Source organism: Trachypithecus francoisi, unplaced genomic scaffold (genome assembly GCF_009764315.1).
Source record: "Trachypithecus francoisi isolate TF-2019V2 unplaced genomic scaffold, Tfra_2.0 Lachesis_group16, whole genome shotgun sequence".
NCBI classification, from domain to species: Eukaryota; Metazoa; Chordata; class Mammalia; order Primates; family Cercopithecidae; genus Trachypithecus; species Trachypithecus francoisi.
Window position 1 is genome coordinate 18036782 of NW_022681461.1, and position 18681 is coordinate 18055462.

General features: G+C 37.8%; 1 protein-coding gene across 23 annotated transcripts in view; it reads right to left on the bottom strand.

The window, feature by feature from the left end:
• LOC117098431 (transducin-like enhancer protein 4) overlaps positions 1–18681 on the bottom strand; it is a 157632-nt gene that overhangs the window by 77041 nt on the left and 61910 nt on the right. For 13 of the 23 annotated variants that reach the window (XM_033237003.1, XM_033237015.1, XM_033237018.1 and 10 more), the window contains one exon: positions 463–667. In XM_033237003.1, the coding sequence (XP_033092894.1) occupies positions 463–667 (205 nt within the window). The remainder of the gene's footprint in view (positions 1–462; positions 668–18681) is intronic. The other 10 variants (XM_033237019.1, XM_033237007.1, XM_033237022.1 and 7 more) reach the window with 1 other exon arrangement.

Genomic DNA, 18681 nt, shown 5'->3' on the forward strand with positions numbered 1-18681 from the left:
GAAATTATTTTCTTACCTGTGAGATTTTTACTGCTCTATATAGGCTCATTTGTTTATAAATAATAATTGATTTGGTCAAATATTAAGTGAGCATTTATCAGCAAGACATTCCCCAAAATAAATTCAGTCAAAACTAACTATTAATGCAACACGCTACTTCAAACAGAGCATCATGGGATTTCATTACTGATTTAGACCTGGGGAACATAGGAGGCAGCAAGAAATCAAAGGCAATAGCCAGAAACAGGCCCCTCTGCTTCTGGGGAGTACGTTAGCTCTTGCCAACCACTAGAATATCGTTTGGCAACTGACTACTTGCAGTAATTAATTTACCTTCCAGTAGAAATCCATTGTTTAGTCACCGGTAAAACTAAATTCAGAGAGAATAAACAACAGCATCCAGAACCTACCCTCAGCAGCAGGTAGGTTATCTCAGATTGGCATCCCAAGACAGTCACTCACCTCTTTGGTGATCATTGTCATGGTGCTTCTTCTCATCTTTAATTGGAAGATGGGACTGACCTCCTAGAGCACTGGAGAGGGCCAGAAGCCCAGCACTGCTACCGATGGGTGGAATGGCAGGGGGCTGGAGCCCTGAAGGGTGTGGAGTCAGAGGTACGGGTAGACCATGTCCATGTGATAAATGCTGGGCCTGGAGTTGTTGCTGCTGTGAAAAATTAAACACAGATATTGAATTTGCCCCCTATATCCAACCCCTGCCCCAACAGAAACAGAAAGGAGGCACAAATAGGCAGTAAAAAAGCCAACACCTATGCAAGATTTATCATTAACATACCTATTTTTAAAAGGGGGAAGGAGCAAAGGAGCTGTAGAGTCAATAAACGCTATCTTTCTTATACTTGGAGGTTTTGCACATGCAAAATCAGTAATAATTAAGTGAAATTATGTAAGTAACTTTCAATAGTTGATATTCAAACATATTTAACAAACCTCATAAAAGGCTTTTTTAATCTCAAAAAAATAAAATAAGGCCTCACGATCATACGTTTCTAATCAAAACATATACGTGAGTAACTGTTAAAGCAGTTATGTTGAACAAAAAGAGCTGAAAATTGAGAAAATTAGTGTTAAACAGTTCTCCCAGAACCACTGCACAGCATGCAGGGAGAGTTAATTTGAAAGAGAAAACCTGAATTAACAACCCAGAAAAGGAAACTGGTTGCAGCCACCGTTTTAAGCCCTTTAAGTGTCCTCAGCGGTACTTGAGCAAATTACTAAAGAAAATCTAATGTAGCAAGGCTTGGGTCCTCCTGTAGGCTTGCTCAATAATGCTGAAATAATTGGGCACTCTGTGCACGTTTAGTGATGCTCGAATGAAAAGCTAGAGGCCTGCCCTTGTACTCTTCTCTAGCGGCCGACTCTGTGTTGTGACAGGTTTATTTGAGTGGGACTGTGATGCATGCACCAGTAACTGCGCTGACAAGAGTTTAAAGTCATTTTTACCAGCACACTGGCAACACATAGAGAAAGCCCTCAAGAGGCTGGAATGGGTGTGCTTGACCTCAGCCGAGGCTACATCAAACTCTGCTACAGGAACTGCGGTGGGCAAGCCTTGTTGCCTCTTCTGAGTGGGAAGTGGAGGAGAGGAAGAGTTGGTGGTGAAGGAAGGACATTAAATGCATTCCTCAGTAGGAATCCCTTCAACTCAAACCCTGCTTAACAATACTGTATGACAACAAGTACTGAGTAATTCTCAGGTGAAATTTTGTAGTGACTGAATTTTAGTTATTGCCTTTAAAGAAATCACATTCCAGGCCTAACCTATGAGAGCCAAATAGTCCCTTCTGTAATTTTCTTTCCAAGCAAAATTTCACAAAATATCTAGAGATAGGGACAGGGATAGAGACAGAGAGAGAGAGAGAGAGATCACTCCACCAAGAAAAATCTTGAAATGCTTTTATTAATACCTCAGAGAAAAAAAGTGGACCTTTTTTTCTCCTCTCCAAATTAGGTTTATTTTCTTCCACTCCTGCATGTCTTCCTATGTTTGACCACAAAAGTCCATGTACACTATTAACTAGCTCTTTTCTCTTACTGACCTGCATCTATGTTCTGGCTACATGCACTTAAAATATAGTCAATAGAATAAAGTATGAACACTTTGAAAAGTAAGTTTACAAGCAGAAAATGGAAAATGGGAGCCACATCTAGACACTCCACCAACCAAGCCCCACCCATGCTCCAAGTCCTGCCGAAGCTATTCTTAACTGGTTAGTTTTGAGATAAGGTGATTCTCTTCATTTAAGTGGCCAAAATCATGTTCATAATTCTTTACATACTGTTATTCAGTGGCGATCAAAAAGTATGCGCACACAATTATATTTCCTAACTCTGCAGAAAATAATGTCTATGAAGAAAATAAAATAGGGACTTGAAGTAAATATATGGCAAATTCGTTTCAAAATCTTGTTCAACTGAAATTGCTCCAATTCTTTCTCCTCTAAATTCCCCTAATACACCATGTGTATGGTTTGGACACACAGTCACTTTCTACCTTAGATCAGAGGTCAATGGGCAGGCATTTATTAAGATCCTGCATGCTCGTCTTTCTTACCTCCCTTCTTAGACTCTAAGCACTATGAGTCTACATTTCACAAATCCTAGCTAACTGCAGACCCTGAAATATTCACACATTATCTTGATAGTATTAAAAACACATCTATTGCATTAGACAAAAAAAAAAAAGCCTGGCGCAGTGGTTCACGCCTGTAATCCCAACAATTTAGGAACTGAGGCAGTCAGATCACTTGAGCCCAGGAGTTTGAGATCAGCCTGGGCAACACGGCAAAATCCTGTGTCTACTAAAAATATAAAAATTAGCAAGGCATGGTGGCACACACCTATAATCCCAGCTACTCAGGAGGCTGAGGTAGGAGGATCACCTGAGCCAGGGAGGTCATGGCTGCAGTGAGCCATGACAGTGAGCCACGATTGCACTACTGCATCCCAGCCTGTATGACAGAGTAAAACCCTGTCAGAAAGAAAAAAAGAAAAAAAAAAAAAAAAACCCTCAGCCAAAACCCAATACCTTTAAAGATTCAAGTGCGTCACTTTTATTCCTTTTCTCCTACAGGATAAAAAATAAGCACCGACTCATCGTTCCATTGGACCAGAACTTTTCAAAGGTAGAAATCATAGTTATACATGACATTCTCTACCTGTGGTTTTTTCCCTAAATTCATATCCTTCTGCACCTTTTAGAACAACCTCCACATTACTTCTCTAAGTTGTACTCACCTATCTCTGCTCAGCTTATGTCTCACCTGTTCCCTACAGCCTTCTCCAAGCAATCTAAGTGTCCAATATCTTATAGGGCTCCCTGTATTATTCACTGGCATATATTATCTTGTAAAGGTATTGTTATTCATCTGTTTATAGATTAGAAGATCCTGACTTGCCAGAGACTGTGAGACTTTGGAGAGAAGAGACCAGTCGCAGGCCTCTTAGTACCCCTGGCACCTAGCTCAGTTCCCTAAACGTAGTGAGAACTCAATACAAAACCCTGATACTCCTGAAAATAAAATACTTCTTTGATAGTTACTCTCTGGTTCCAAAAGCAACAGATCCCTTTTATCTAAAAACAAAAGTTCCAATTTCTTAGCAATCAAGACCTTTCGTAAACTACCATCAGCCTAACTCCACTCTACTGTGTAACACCATCCAGGGAACTCTCTGCCCGTAACACCAGCCTATTTAGTGAGACATCTAAACTAGGGCTTAGTTTTACTACTAATCAACACACACCCACAGAGTACTCTCTCATCTGTCTCTACATGTATAAATTCTACTCATCCTTCTAAGCTAAACTCCTGCCTACTTTCTCGGTGAAGACATCTCTCATCACCCTGGCTCAAAGTAATGTCCACCACTGTCTCTCAATTCTGACACCACTGACCCTCAATACCATTATGATACTTAACAACCTAAGACAAAAAAAGACTTTTTAAATACATATCTATGTGCTACGTGTGTGTGTGTGCACAAGTTTGTGTATGCCATACCTTTTAATTAGAGCTATTTAAAAAATATTTCCCACAGTGCCTAGATATTTCTCACACTTAGTAGGTATGCAAACAGATTACCAACTAATATCAGCACTGATTTTATAAACTGATGAATTTTGACTGTATTTTTTTCCATATGTTTCAATCTTTTCAATTTAAAATTAAACTAGAAGAAATAAAAACGCTGCTTGTACTATAAGCCTTCATTTGGATACTTTAAGCAGCGATAATCTAAAATGAGTAAATTTGATATTTTTAGTGATCAAACATACAGAACTTGGTGCCCTCATATGAAAAGTGCATTTATTTTTATTGTTGGTCTTTTAATTTTTAAATTCTTAATTATGAATTATAAATAGGCTTAAATATAACTACCACTAAACTTTCCCTGAACTAATTAATGAACTCAAACTATGGTCATATTTCTACATATATTCAAAGCTTTTAATGGCTTAAGCTTCTACTACATATAGAGTTCCCATATGCTCTTTACCTACTTTTCACTAATGTTAACATTTTATATAACCACAGAATTTATCAAAACTAAGAAATTAACATCAGCTCATTGCTATTAGCCAAACTAGAGACTTCATGCAGATTTCCGTAGTTGTTCCACTAATGTCATTTTTCTGTCCCAGAATCCAAACCAGCATACAACACTGCATTTAGAGAGTCTTTTCCATTTGTTACTATACCAAAATTATAAAGTCCTTTCAAAGATTTTATGAATGGTAACAACCAAACTATAGGCAAATTGATCTTAAGGAAGAATAAATGAGAGGCAGCTACCATAAATTCATGTTTATCAGTCACCATTTTATATACATACAAAATATCAAACAGAAAAATTATACTCAGGCATCCTGTAGAAGGGAGCAATTTTTATCAAGTGTTTCAAAAATATTAAACTATAAGATAAAATGAAATTAAGTCACCAAAAGGAATGAGACAAAAATGTAAGCTAGAGATATTAAAATATTACAGTAGGCTTTAAAATGTATACATGAATAAATGAGACCCCTTTCTGTACTTAGTGGTCATTTTTAAGCTTCTTTGCAAATTTTCACTTTAGGAACTAGCCTAGAACTAAAGTAGCAGGTATTTTATAACTGATAAGGGTTAGTCAATAAAACATATTAGAAAACATCTTCTTTAAATAACAGCAGTAAGTCACCAATGGCTAAGTAGAACTTTACCTTTTTCTCAACTAAAATAAATGACCTTAACTTATTAAATGTCAAAAATTCATTAAAAATATTATTTCTATTAAGTCTTCTTATCAACAGAGGAACTCAGGATTCCCGGAAAAGGAGTAAGGTTTCCGTGACTAGTATTCACGCAGCTGAGAGCACCATAATCTAATGGATTGCCCTACGATAAAGTGAACGCACACTGATGTTTCCCAACAGGGTTAAGTCAAAACTGCCCTCTGCCCTCTGCCCCATCTGTGTTAACTGCAGAGCAATTAACCTGCCAAGACTTCACTACTTTATCTTACAGTCCCACTAAGAAACATAAAACCCCTTGCCTTTTAAAGACCAAAAGGAAGGGAAATGTGTATTAAGAGTACACAGTATAACACAGATTTGTTACTGATGTAATTTAAGATACATTATAAACTAGCAGGATATATATATATATATATATATATATGTTTTAGAAGAAAAACAAAACAAAGATCAAGCCAAAGGATTAAAGAGGGCATAGACTGGAGTATTAAAATAAACGTATACTACATAACCACCACTTAGGAAGACCTGCTGAGAAAAATATGTATCATGGCAAAATTCTTCTCGCTATCCTTCCTAGGCCTTTATTATCTTTGGGTGCCTTACTTAAAATTAATAACAAACAAAAGCCTCTCTTATCTCAAACCACAATACAAAATAAACTACTTCTTCCTGTTTCCTTGATGGGCCATTCAAGAAAATAAACATTAAAATGGAGTGAACTTTAAACTTAAGCAAGTAAGTACTCCATTAAGATAATTAATTTAATTCTGAAAAATCGCAATGATGTCTGAAAATACACAGCAATGAAGTGGCAGACACAGCCTCAATGCCATTAATAGCTTTTTACTGGATTCTCTGTAACAAAGATTTCCCTGCAGTTTCAAGTTTGGCATAAAGGGCAGAAAAGGACCACTGGAGAATCGAATTCACAAGAAATGTCTTTTGAAATGTTGTCTTTCTGTCAGCAAAAAGAGGAGTTCTTTTTAATCGAAGGTCCCCAACTGCTTGACGACAAGGGACTGACAAGTACATTGACCAAGCAGGAGCTAGCAAGGACAGAGCCGCAGTCACAGACATCCCTGGAAATTTTGGGCACTTCCAATTGAAGGCCAGGCGGCAGTTTTCTTGTTCACCCCCACTCCAACTCTACTACGCTATCAACAGCAGAGTAACTCTCAAAAAACATGCATCTTCTTTAGAAACAACAATATCTCAGTAGCAATGAGCACACTTTGTGCTATTTTGGTTTCTAAAAAAAAGTGCAAGTGCAAGATGAACCTGCTGTATCTTGTGCCAGAAATCAAGAAAGCTATCTATACTAACGGATATTGTGTCAACAGGACAGTGAGTCAAATTGAAGGGATCCCCATTGGCAAAACTTGAGACAATCTCAGCATCATTAAGAATAATGACTTAATAGGTTATAACACATTTTAAAAATACATTTTCAGGAATGGAGTTTTTGGTACCCCAAGAAAACAGGTGAAGATGTGGGGCACTCTGGGGCCAAGGACTAGACAGAGAATGACTCTCAGGCCAGTGCCAGCTCCTAAGTTCAGGACTGGCTGGTTCCCAAGCCTACAACCATACTATTCATCCACCAGGAGCTAGCCAAGCTGTGAGCTGCTCGCTCTGAGCACGTGTGCCTTAATCCAACCAGGAGACACTGTTCCATTCTAGGAGAGAAGTAAGGGAAGACTCAGAAGACCTTGAAAGGAGCCAAAAAGGAAGAGGTAACAGACTCTGAAATAGAGCAGCAAGCACAGGGAAGGGCCCATTACTGGGCTGGTAGCCATACTTCTTGGCTTGTGAAGACACTATTTACTATGGACAGTTGTTCTGCTGGCCTCACTCCTGTCTGTAAGTCGGGCTAGGTGTGCGAAAGCACAGTCTGGCTGACATTTGGGAAACATCACAATGAAGTGGCCTCGGAGCCACTGGAATCCTTATCATCTATGTGAACAAGTCACTTAACATTTCTGATGCTCTGTTTCTTCATGTAAAAAGTGAGAACAGTTACAAAATCTACCTCCCAAGGTTGCTGGAAGAATTGTATGATATGATGCATATAAAACCTTAGCATAGTGTATTAGTCTGTTCTCATGCTGCTAATAAAGATATACCCAAGACTGGGTAATTTATAAAGGAAAGAGGTTTAATTGATTCACAGTTAAGCATGGCTGAGGAGGCCTCAGGAAGCTTAAAATCATGGCGGAAGGGGAAGCAAATATGCCCTTCTTCACATGGCAGCAGGAAGGAGAAGCATGAGAGCCGAGTGAAGGGGGAAACCCCTCATAAAACCATCAGATCTTGTGATACTTACTATCACAAGAATAGCATGGGAAAAATTGCCCTTGATTTAATTACCTCCCACGAGGTCCCTCCCACCACATATGGGGATAGTAGGAACTATAATTCAAGATGAGATTTGGGTGGGGACACAGCCAAACCATATCACACAGTGTTTGGCAAATAATAAACACTCAATAAATGGTGACTGCTAGTATTAAGGAAAGGTACCAGAAGTCCACATTTTCATATGCACAGAGAGTGAGGGAGCGAGGAGAGAAGAAAACAGGAAAAGCTCTTTACAGAATATTAATTTGAAAGGAAAGAAAGAACTTAAAATTTACTATTTACCACGTCAAATGTATTAACTAATGTAGGACAGACTCAGCCATCAATATTAGAACCACTGGGTCAAAAGTTGCAGGCAAACAGGTTACTCATAGTGCCCAGGTATCACCCGACGGATCACCTAGCTTCACCAGTGATATGATACAACTGGAAATACACATCATCTAGTTAGTATTCCTACTAAAAACACTTAACCTAAATCTAAACTTGAGAAAACAATCAGAAACAATCAGACAAATGTAGACTGCAGAAGAGTCCAGAAAACTGGCCTGGTATCTTCAAAATGCCAATATCTTAAAGCAAAATGCTTTGGGACACTGTGATTTAAAGAAGAGTAAAACGACATGACAGCAAAACAATTTTTGAATTGAATCCTGGATTGAAGAAAAAAGTGCTATTAAGGACATTTTGTGGACAACTGGAGAAATATGATTATGAACTGTAACACTGGTATAGGAATGTGTTGATGGTATTGTGCTTATACAGGAAGATGTCCTTGTTCATAGAAGAAGCACACTGAAATATTAGGGGGTGAAACAGCATGACTGTCTTTTACTTTCAATCAGTTCAGCACATTCCAAAAAGTGCACATGGATTTGTGTGAGTATATAAACAGAGACAGAAAGCAAAAGTAACGATATGTTAACTGGCAAATCTAGGTGATGAGTATACAGTGTTTGCTTTACTATTCATTCAATTTCCCTGTAGTTGTAGAGGCTGGGAAAATAAGATGTGCCCTTCTTACCTTACTTTAACAAATATGTTTAGAAAAAGCTAAAAGTTAAGTGAATATATGGAAAGAAGCAAGAATAAAAAGAACAAAGGAAGAAACTTTTCAAGCTAAGCTTATCTGTAACTCATTCCTGATGACTTACAACATGAGATTTACTACAGAGAGAAGACATGCATTCAGAGCAATCCAAGTAAGATTATCATTGAAAGGATAAGTTTCTCAAGCTAAACAAACCACAGATCTCTATAGTCCTCCAAATCTCTGGACTGCTCTTAAGGGGATGGCAAGTAACAACCAAAGCAAGCAAATCATGAGATCTGTGCCAGCGGCTCCATTGTCCTAACTTGTAGTTTAACTCATGAAGTAATAATGGCAAGAAAAGAAGGGGAAAACTACAAAAACCCTGACTTATTAATTTTCCCATTAGTGATCCCGTTAGCATATTTTTACTAATTGGCCAAAAGTTTACTAGTAAATGTACAGCTAAGCAAATTAATAATGGAAATACAATTTCCCAGAAGCTTGTTTAAGCTACTTAAGGAAAATAAAATTTTAGAGTCTTTAACATCTTACTGATACCAATGGTTCTATTTTGTGAGTTTCAGTCTTTAAAGTCACCAAGCTAAGTACTCGGAAAAGCTTTCTTTAGTTACTTCAGAGTACTTTAAAAAAAAAAAAGGTAAAGCTGAGTTAGGCACAGTGGCATGTATGTGCCTGTAGTCCCAGCTACTTGGGAGGCTGAGGCAGGAGGATCACTTGAGCCCAGGCATTTGAGGCTGTGGAGCACTATAATTATACCTATGAATAGCCACTATACTCCGACAAGGGCAACACAGTCAGACACCATCTCTAATTTTTTTTTTTTTTTAAAAGTAAAGCAGCATTTAAAAAGCCTATCTACTTTAGGTTGTTCAGGAATCCTGCATTTGATCTTAGAACATTACAGGTGGAATGAACCTCAGATGTCATCTAGGACACTTGCTTTCCAAAATTTTGACCACAATTTCTGTGTGTATGTCTATGTGCATGTGTGTCTGTCTACATAGAATATACACGTAAATGAACACAGTTTACCAAACACTACTATGTGCAACATACTCTAGTATTTTCTATTGTCATCTATATCCTTTTTTAATTAAAATTTTAAAAAGTCCACTATGCCCACTGAATGGACTTCACTGTACACTCATGAGTCTCCTGAGCTGCAATTTGAAGAACACTAAACCAGGTCCACACTCACATGTGTGATCTCCTAGGTGACAGAGTCAGTGGGAGATGGTATTAGCATCAAGAAATGGAGCACAAGACCCTACCATTTAGCCCAGTGATGTACCTGCTGCCTCAACTAGGGTGGAAGGGGTAAGCAATCATTCATTCATAAAAATAAATGGAGGCAGCTCCTCTGGGGAAATAACCTTTGAACTGAGACCTGCAGGATGCAAATAACAGCACATTGGAGAGAGCTGGGAGAATGAGAAGCAAGAGAAAAGCAGTTGAGAAGACCCAGAGCAAGACAAACGCTTGCCGTGACCAGTGAAGAAAAAGGAAGTCTAGTCAGAATCCAGTGAGCAATGGGGAAGTCGGGCAGAATATGAGTATATTCTGGAAATCAGACTGTGCACACTAAGGGTTTTTGACTTTTATTTAAGAATAATGAGAGTTCTAGGCTATGGTGGGTTTTGGGGTTTGGTTTTGTTTTTTAAGCTGAACTTTTAGTTGCTCTTTAACTGGTATAAATCTGGATCATATCGCTTTTTGGTTACATGTGTTGCAAATAACTTCTCCTAGTTTCTGGCTTGTCTACTCATTTTTTTTAAAGTATCTTTTGATGAACAGATGTTTTTAATTTCAAGTGAGTAATAAATACTATCAATCTTTTTCTTATGGGTTGGGCTTTCTATGACCCTTTTAAGAAATCCTACTCCAAGAAAAAAAAAAAAAGATTCCTCCTGTTTTTTCTTTTTTAAGTTTTAAAGTTCTTAGGATTCTAGGATTGACTTCTGCATATGGTGACATGTATGTATCCAATTCTTTTCCACAAGAATAACCAGGCAGCCCCCCAGTAATATTTACTAGCGTCCATCTTTCTCCCCACTGATCTGCTTGTCCATTCTGACATATACAAGTGAATCAATTTCTTAGTATTTTAGTCTATTTCACTGGCCTATATAGAGGACCAATAAGTATTTTAAACTTGAGTGTGTAAACCGGCTTAAACTGGCCTTTATAAAGACTAATACGTATTTTAAGCTAGAATACTAAAACATAGTAACTTTCTGAATCTGAGAGTGGCAAGAATGAAGGGCAGGAGACTGGTTAGTAGTGCAGGAGTTCAAACAAGAAAATAATGAATAACTTCAATTAGGGTTGCGGCAGTACACGTTGCAAAGAACAGAAGGAGTTGTGTTACTTTGAAGCTAGAACTAGAAAGACGTGGTTATGGAAGACAGCAGAGTGAGACTAAGTGGAGGAATTCAGGACACCGTGGGAATTTGGAACATAAGTAACTGGGTAGATAGTTGTACCATTTACTCAGATGGGGCAGAAGAAAGAAGGAATGGCCATATGAATAGAATTTTGTCCTATACCTTTTTTCAGATTAGAAACTTATATGTTAAATGAAGATAAGCAGAGTGAAAAAAAAATTAAAAGCCACACATAATCTTAGCAGCCAAAGAAAACTACTAATATCATGATGGGCCTATCCAGTATTTTTTGAATCCATGTTAGCATTTTTAACAAAAACAACATCAAACTATCTTGTGGTTTAATCTGTTTCTTCTTTTCCTGTTTACAATGTATCAGAACATTTTTCCATATCCTTAATACACCTTGATTACATCATTTCTAACAGCTACATGGTATGCGCCATTGTACAGATACCTGAGTTCCCTTAAGTAGTCCCCTAGTGTTGGATGTTCAGGTTGTTCTCAGTATTTTGATATACATAAGTCATGGCATTAACACAGAAATATATATACATTTATATATAGTCATATACCACTTAACAATAGGGATATTCTGAGAAATGAGTCTTCAGGCAATTTCATTACTGTGCAATTATAGAGTATATTTATCTAGATGGTATAACCTACTACACACATAAGCTATACAATATGGCCTATTAATCCTAGGCTACAAACCCATACAGCATGTTACTGTACTGAATATTGTAGGCAATTGTGTCAGAATGGTATTTATGTATCTAAACACAGAAGAGGTATAGTAAAAATACAGTATAGAAGATAAAAAATGGTACAACTATATAAAGCACTTATCATAAATGAAACTGGCAAGACTGGAATTTACTCTGAATAAGTCAGTGGTGAGTAAATGTGAAGGCCTAGGACATTAATGAATACCACTCCAGACTTTATAATTACTCTACACTGCTACACAAAATTTCCTTAAAAAGTAATTTACTATGGTGTTATGACAGCTACAATGTCACTAGACATTAAAATATTTTCAGCTCCATTATAATCTTATGGGACCATTGTCATATATGTGGTCTGTCCTTGACTGAAACATCATTATATGGCATCTAACTATATATTTGAGTTAAGATAGTTCCTCTGCAAGGTATAGAATACCCAAAAATGGCGTGAATTTTTTTTAAAGGACTTTTTATTTCTCACTACAAGTCCAGGGATGGATGGACGACCTAACATTATCAGGGCTCTGGGTCCCTGATTCATGTGGCCTTCCTTATATCCCATTCCCTCCCACCACAAGATGGCTGCCACAGCACCACACATTACCTCATGCCTTCACACAACCATATTAAAATGCAGAAAGGAGGATAATTCTCTCTCCATGGGTTTCTCTTAAGAAGAAAACCATATCTTTTTATTTAAAATTTCACTGACCTGGATAGGGTCACTTGCCCACAGTTCTTCTGTAAGGAAGGCTGGAAAGAGCACCTGGAATGCTTTAGCCTTCACAGCAGAGGGTAGCCTCTGCCTGCAAGGGAGAACCAACAAACAACAAAGCCTGCCTCGACATCTATCTTTGCTCAGAGGCCATTCTGAAGCTATTAGCTGAAGGAAACCCAAAAACAACCTCTGAGCTTTCAAGCCAAGTAGATCGCAACTTAAATTGTTTTTTCCTCTCAACAATTTCTTCTCCCAGATATTAATTTGTGCAGAGCTGTGTCTACAAATTGCTTCGAGTCAACCCAGAAACACTCTAGGGAAATAAAGAAAAAAAGCAACATTACTGCCACTTTGCTTCAGGACCATAGTGGCACTGCCCTTGATGGTCACAGAAAACAATCTGAGCAAAGATAAACTCTCACCATTTTTATGAATCTACCAAGAGAAAAAAAAAAAAAGCATGAGAATCACAAGAGGCAGAGTAGCTATGGAGCTGCCTTAAAAAGGATTCAAGAATGTACCATTTTGAGTTTTTTCTTAAGAGGTTGAGGTCAAAGGCACAGTTAACTCTAACTATTTAGTCAAAACCATTTTTTAAGCTTGCAATATTACTGTATCTCATGAGATAATTGTTATTCACAAGTCAGGCAGACAAGGTTTTCTCAAGACAGAGAAATGGAAGCAGAGAAGACATATCACAAAGCAATGAAGTAATTTCAAAGACAGGACTCCCCACAACATAATGGCAATCCTTGTAAGTTCTAACTTGTTTATGTCTCCTGACTGGCCACTAGCCTAGTGGGGGCCCCTTTGTGGTCTTCACCACCAGTCACATCCCCTGCCTCACCTACTGCTGCCTGCAGTTAGAATACCAACAATAGTTCTTAATCAAGAAACTCTCCTACGTAAACTCCTGATTTCCAAGTTTCTGAACAATCTCCCTAGAATGTGTCCTTACGCTGCTACGGGCAAATACTTTTTGTCTACATGCACCCCACATGATATTTTGCTATTTCATATCAAGATTTTGCACAATCTTATTCTAATAAGGCATGGGTTCAAACTTGTTTGTGTCACAGGACCCTTTGTGAACACTCTTCTCCAAAAACTATACATACTCCTCTCCTACCATTCCTAAACACACACACACACACACACACACACCACACACACACACACACACACACACACAGAGAGAGAGAGAGAGAGGCAATTCTGCAAGCACTCAGGTATCTAACTGACAGCCCAATGCCTAAGCATGAAATTCCAGAAGATCCAAGAACATGGGGTTAAAACACTTGCCTTAATAGCTGTGTTTATAACAACTTTAAGTTCTTGTTCTTAAGAGTAAGATACAACAGACAGGAAGCAACATCGTATGAGTCAAGAGTATTCAACTGATCTGTGGGACTAATATAATTCAGACAATTTAGACTAACCACTTAGTATGTGCACCCAGCATACCCAGTTTCCATTTTCCTTCCAACACTGAGCTCTGGCTGGACAATCCTATCAGTGGATCTCAAAATAAAGAGATTGATGCCATTGTGAAGGAAAGAACAGGGTCAAGAGAACAAATAAGAGACAAGTGTAGCATAAGGGTTCAATGTGTGAGCTCTGAAGTCAGCTGGAGTTTGAATCCCAGTTCTGCCACTCCTCTTTGCGTGGCCTTCAGAAAACAACTTACCTCTTCGAAGCCTTGGTTTCATTATTTATAAAGTTGGAACAATATTTCCTTCTACATGGGGCTGATGTGAAGATTAAACAAAGTAATGCATGTAAATGCTTAACACAGAGTGAATACTCAATCACATCTACTATATTTAGTGGCCCCCACCACCTTTTTCAAGAAAAGAATACAAGCCTATAGAGGTGATAAACCTAGAAAAATAACTATGACACAAAAGGACCCCAAGTTTTAAAATAAAAATTCCATAATCATCAAAACAAATAGGCTTACACAATCATTCAACATTAGACTAGACAGCACTTTAATGGTTATCAGTTCCAGCCTTGCATTCTACAGATGAAAAAACCTAAATGAAATTCCTAATATCATAAGTGAAACCCAAAACTGTGTGTTTTCTACCAGTCCATGCACTTCCTTCTCTATCTTGGCTCAAAATTGTAGGGGGAATATCCAAATGAGAAAATATCCCAGAATACAGTATTTAACAAACATCTATGGAAAATTATTATGAACAAATTACTGCACATTTATGAACAAATAGTTACTGAATATTTATCATACAAATATGTATTGAAAATTATGATACCTATTGTTATAGGCTTCAGGGCTATAAAAGTGAAGGAGATTTCACCAGCTAGTCAAGGCAAAGTGACGCATAACAAATCAATGGTAAGTGCAATGAGGACAATAAAACAGGCTAACGGGACAGAGAATGAATTAGAAGTAAAGAGTAAAAAGAGTGCCAGCCAAGGAAGTCCTTCCTCAGGAGATAACATCTGAGCTGACACTCTGAAAAGAGGCATAAGGAAGACCACTCTAGCATCCAGAGGACGGGCCCTCCAGAGGACAGCGGAGCTGGTGCACAAACCCTCAGTCGAGAACACACTTAGAGTGATCTAGGGATAGAAGGAAGGGGCCAACATGGCTTAAGGACAGCTGAATGAAGAACATGAGTGGTATGTGACAGTGGAAAGGCTGGTGAACACGGAGGGGTCACCTCACGAAGAATCTTATAGGCCATGGTTAGAAATTCAGACTTTTTTCTAAATAAAAGGGGCAGCCATCAGATTTTCTGGGGTTTTTCATTTGTTTTTTAAATTTTTTAGAAATGAAACCCTGCTGTTGCCCAGACTGGTCTTGAACCCTTGAGCTCAAGTGATCCTGTAGCATCCCGAGTAGCTGAGACTATATATATAGATGGCACCACCACACTCATTGTGGCTTTAAGGAGAGGACCAATAGATCCTATATCTATTGTATAAGAAGGTCACTCTGGCTGCTGTGTGTAGAATGAAATATAGAAAGACAAATGCAGAAACAAGGTAGCCTATCAGGAGAAGGCTGGAAGAGTCTAGCTAAAGGCATTATTTGGACCAGGAGGAGATGGAAAAATGCTCTCAACCTTGAGAGAAATGTTAGGAGGCAGAACAGACACCATTTCTGATGACAGAAAGTGTTTACATTGAGCTTAGACCCTTTCCCTTCATCCATCAGCCACTCTTTAATATACTGATGATAAAGACCTGAAGTGCTGAGGAGTGCTGCAAAGGGCAAGGAAGTACAGGAAGAACAAATGCAAAATGGAATGGAGAATATCAATAATGAAAGCTATAGTCATCAAGACAGTATGGCACTGGCAAAAGAGACGGTAACAGTTGATTGGAGCAGTCCAGAAACAGACTCATACATATATAGTTAACTGATTTTCAACAATGGTGCAAAGACCAATCAATGGAGAAAGGATAGTCTTTTCAACAAATAGTGCTTGAAAAACTGAATCTATGTCCATCTGAAAAAAAAAAAAAACAAACCCTCAACTTAATGCATATATCTTACCATAAACAAAAGTTAGACTGAATCATAGGCCCAAATGTAAAACTTCTACAAGAAACCCCAGAAGAACATGTTTGTGGTCTTGGGTTAGGCAAAGATTACTTATAGACAACACCAAAAGTAAGTCCATAAAGGAAAAAAAATGCCTACGTTTAACTTTGACATTTTAAAATGCCCAAGTTTAATGTTAAACTATAAATTGGAAGAATTACAAAATACACACACACACAAAAAATCCAGAAAATTAAAGAACCCTTAAAACTCAATAATAAAACTGAATCATGAAAAAAAAAAAAAAAGAGGCAAAGATTTGAACAGACATTGTATTAGAAAAGACACAGAGATAGCAAAAAAGACACTTAACACCATTAATCATTATGAAAATGCATAAAAAACATACTAAGTACTATTATGTACTTGGCTAAAAGAACCTCCCAAAAAAAACTGTAATTCCAAGTGCAGACAAAGATGTAGAGGAAAGGTTTTCTCACATGTAATATATTAGCGAAACTGCAAAATAGTAGAATCACTCTGAAAAACAGTATGTCAATTACTTGGAAAGTTTAATGTGTACTTACCATGTAACTCAGCAATCCCACTTCTAGGTAATCACTCAAAAGATATATATAACTTACATTCACTTACTTAAAATATCCAAATAAGAATGTTTCTCATGGCTTTATTCACCCAACTGTCCTTTAAGGAGTGAACAGATAAACTGGTATATTCATATAATAGATATCACTTTGCAATACAAAGGCACTAACTACTGATATGAGCAATCACATGGACAAATCACAAATGCCTTATGCTAAGTGAAAGAAGAAAACTCAGAAGGATACATGATATGTAATTCCATTTATATGGTATTGTCAAAAAGGCTCGCTTTGGAAGAAGAAACATTTTCAGCGGTTGTTGGGGGCTGGGATAGAAAAAAATGACTGACTACAAAGACTAACAAGGGATTGGGGTGGGGTCAACTACCCTGTATCTTGATTGTGTTACACAACTGTATTCAGTTGTCAAAACTCAAAGACCTACACATTGGAAAGGGTCAATTTTACTTTTTGCAGATTACATCTCAATAAATCTGATGTAATAGAGAATATCAATAATGAATTTCTAAATTCCTAATCCAAATATCTGAAAATATATCTGCAAATATAAAAAAATACAAATTTGTAAATGTATGCAGCCTCATTCTTCTGTTTTTTATTAACTGTTTCTCTTTACTCTGTTATCCATGGAAACTAGCTTTATTGAAATTAAAATGCGTTAATTAAAAGTTGATTATTTGTAGTACAAGGTAATATCAGCAAGCTTACAGCCACCAAAATTTTAATAGAATGATTTAAATGTACCTTGAGGATCATTTCAGAAGACAATTTAAAATATCATTCAAAACGAAAATAAAATATGCTCCTTTAATAGGACATTGGTGAAAGTACTCAAATATTTACTGAATGAATGAATGAATGGACATATCATTAAATAACTCTTGCTATTCACTAAAGAGTTCTAACCTTTTCACAAAGGTCTTAAGGACAACACTTAAGACCACAAATGCATTTTGGGGTAGTAGGATTCTCAAACTGGTTTCTTAGGGAGCTTCAAGGCAACGGAAGTCCTTAAAAACCTCACCTAAGTGCTTGACAATTAACCACAGTCATCAACCCTTTAGTTGCCTATCTGGTGTGAGACTGCCTCTCATAGCCCATGCTTCTTCCCTACGTCTCAGCTTCCAGGGGCACAAAGCAGTCTGACACCACAAGGAAAAAGGTCTCTGACTATATAGAAGTTGGTGATGCTGCTTGTAGAAACACTGCTAGCAGGAAATCATCAGAGAATTACAAAAGTGGACACAAAACCAAAACAAAACAACCTACAAAATGGGGTGACACTCTGGAACTGCAAGCTTGCAGGTTGCCTTATTCTCTGTTTTAGTCTGTTTTTCTATATAACAGTTCCTCAGACATCTGCATAACCTCAGCCTGCCGAGCTCTGTGGATCTGGGAAAACTACTTTCTTCTCAGCGGAATCCAGTGCTCATATATCCCTTCCTCAGATACATCTACCCAGACACATTCTGCAACTCTTATAACACTTTGAACTCAACTCTACAGCGATGGAAGTGGGGGAGGAGGAAAGGATGGCTCAGCTCCAAACAGAAAGAAGAACTGTAGCACTGCTGGCTAGGACCAGTTTTGGAGATGAGAGGATTGATAGACTGGCTTCTAGAAATTTCTTTCAGAGAAGCTTTGTCATAGAAAATAATGGAGAGCACATCACAAGCACAAATCAGAAATCCTATTCCTTACCTAGTGTTTTTTGGGCGTCTCTGAAGTGCAGGCAGAGTTTTTAAATTACTTAAATATATGAGAGTCTTTGTTATGAGAGAAGGGAAATTACTGCCTCTTAGAGCCTCATCAAACTGTAGCAGAAAGATTAGATTATGAATACATCATTCAATAATGTAGTCCCCCGCTCCACGGCAAATGAACCAGCTCAGAAAAGAAAAAGGGTGAGGGGCAGGCATACCCACAGAAGAAAAAGAAAGAATGTGATATACAACTGCTTTGGTTTTCCTGCCATGAGTTTGGTGAGTGCAGGTAAGCAAAGCCCTCCAAGTGGGTGTATCTTCAAGCCAGCCCCTTCC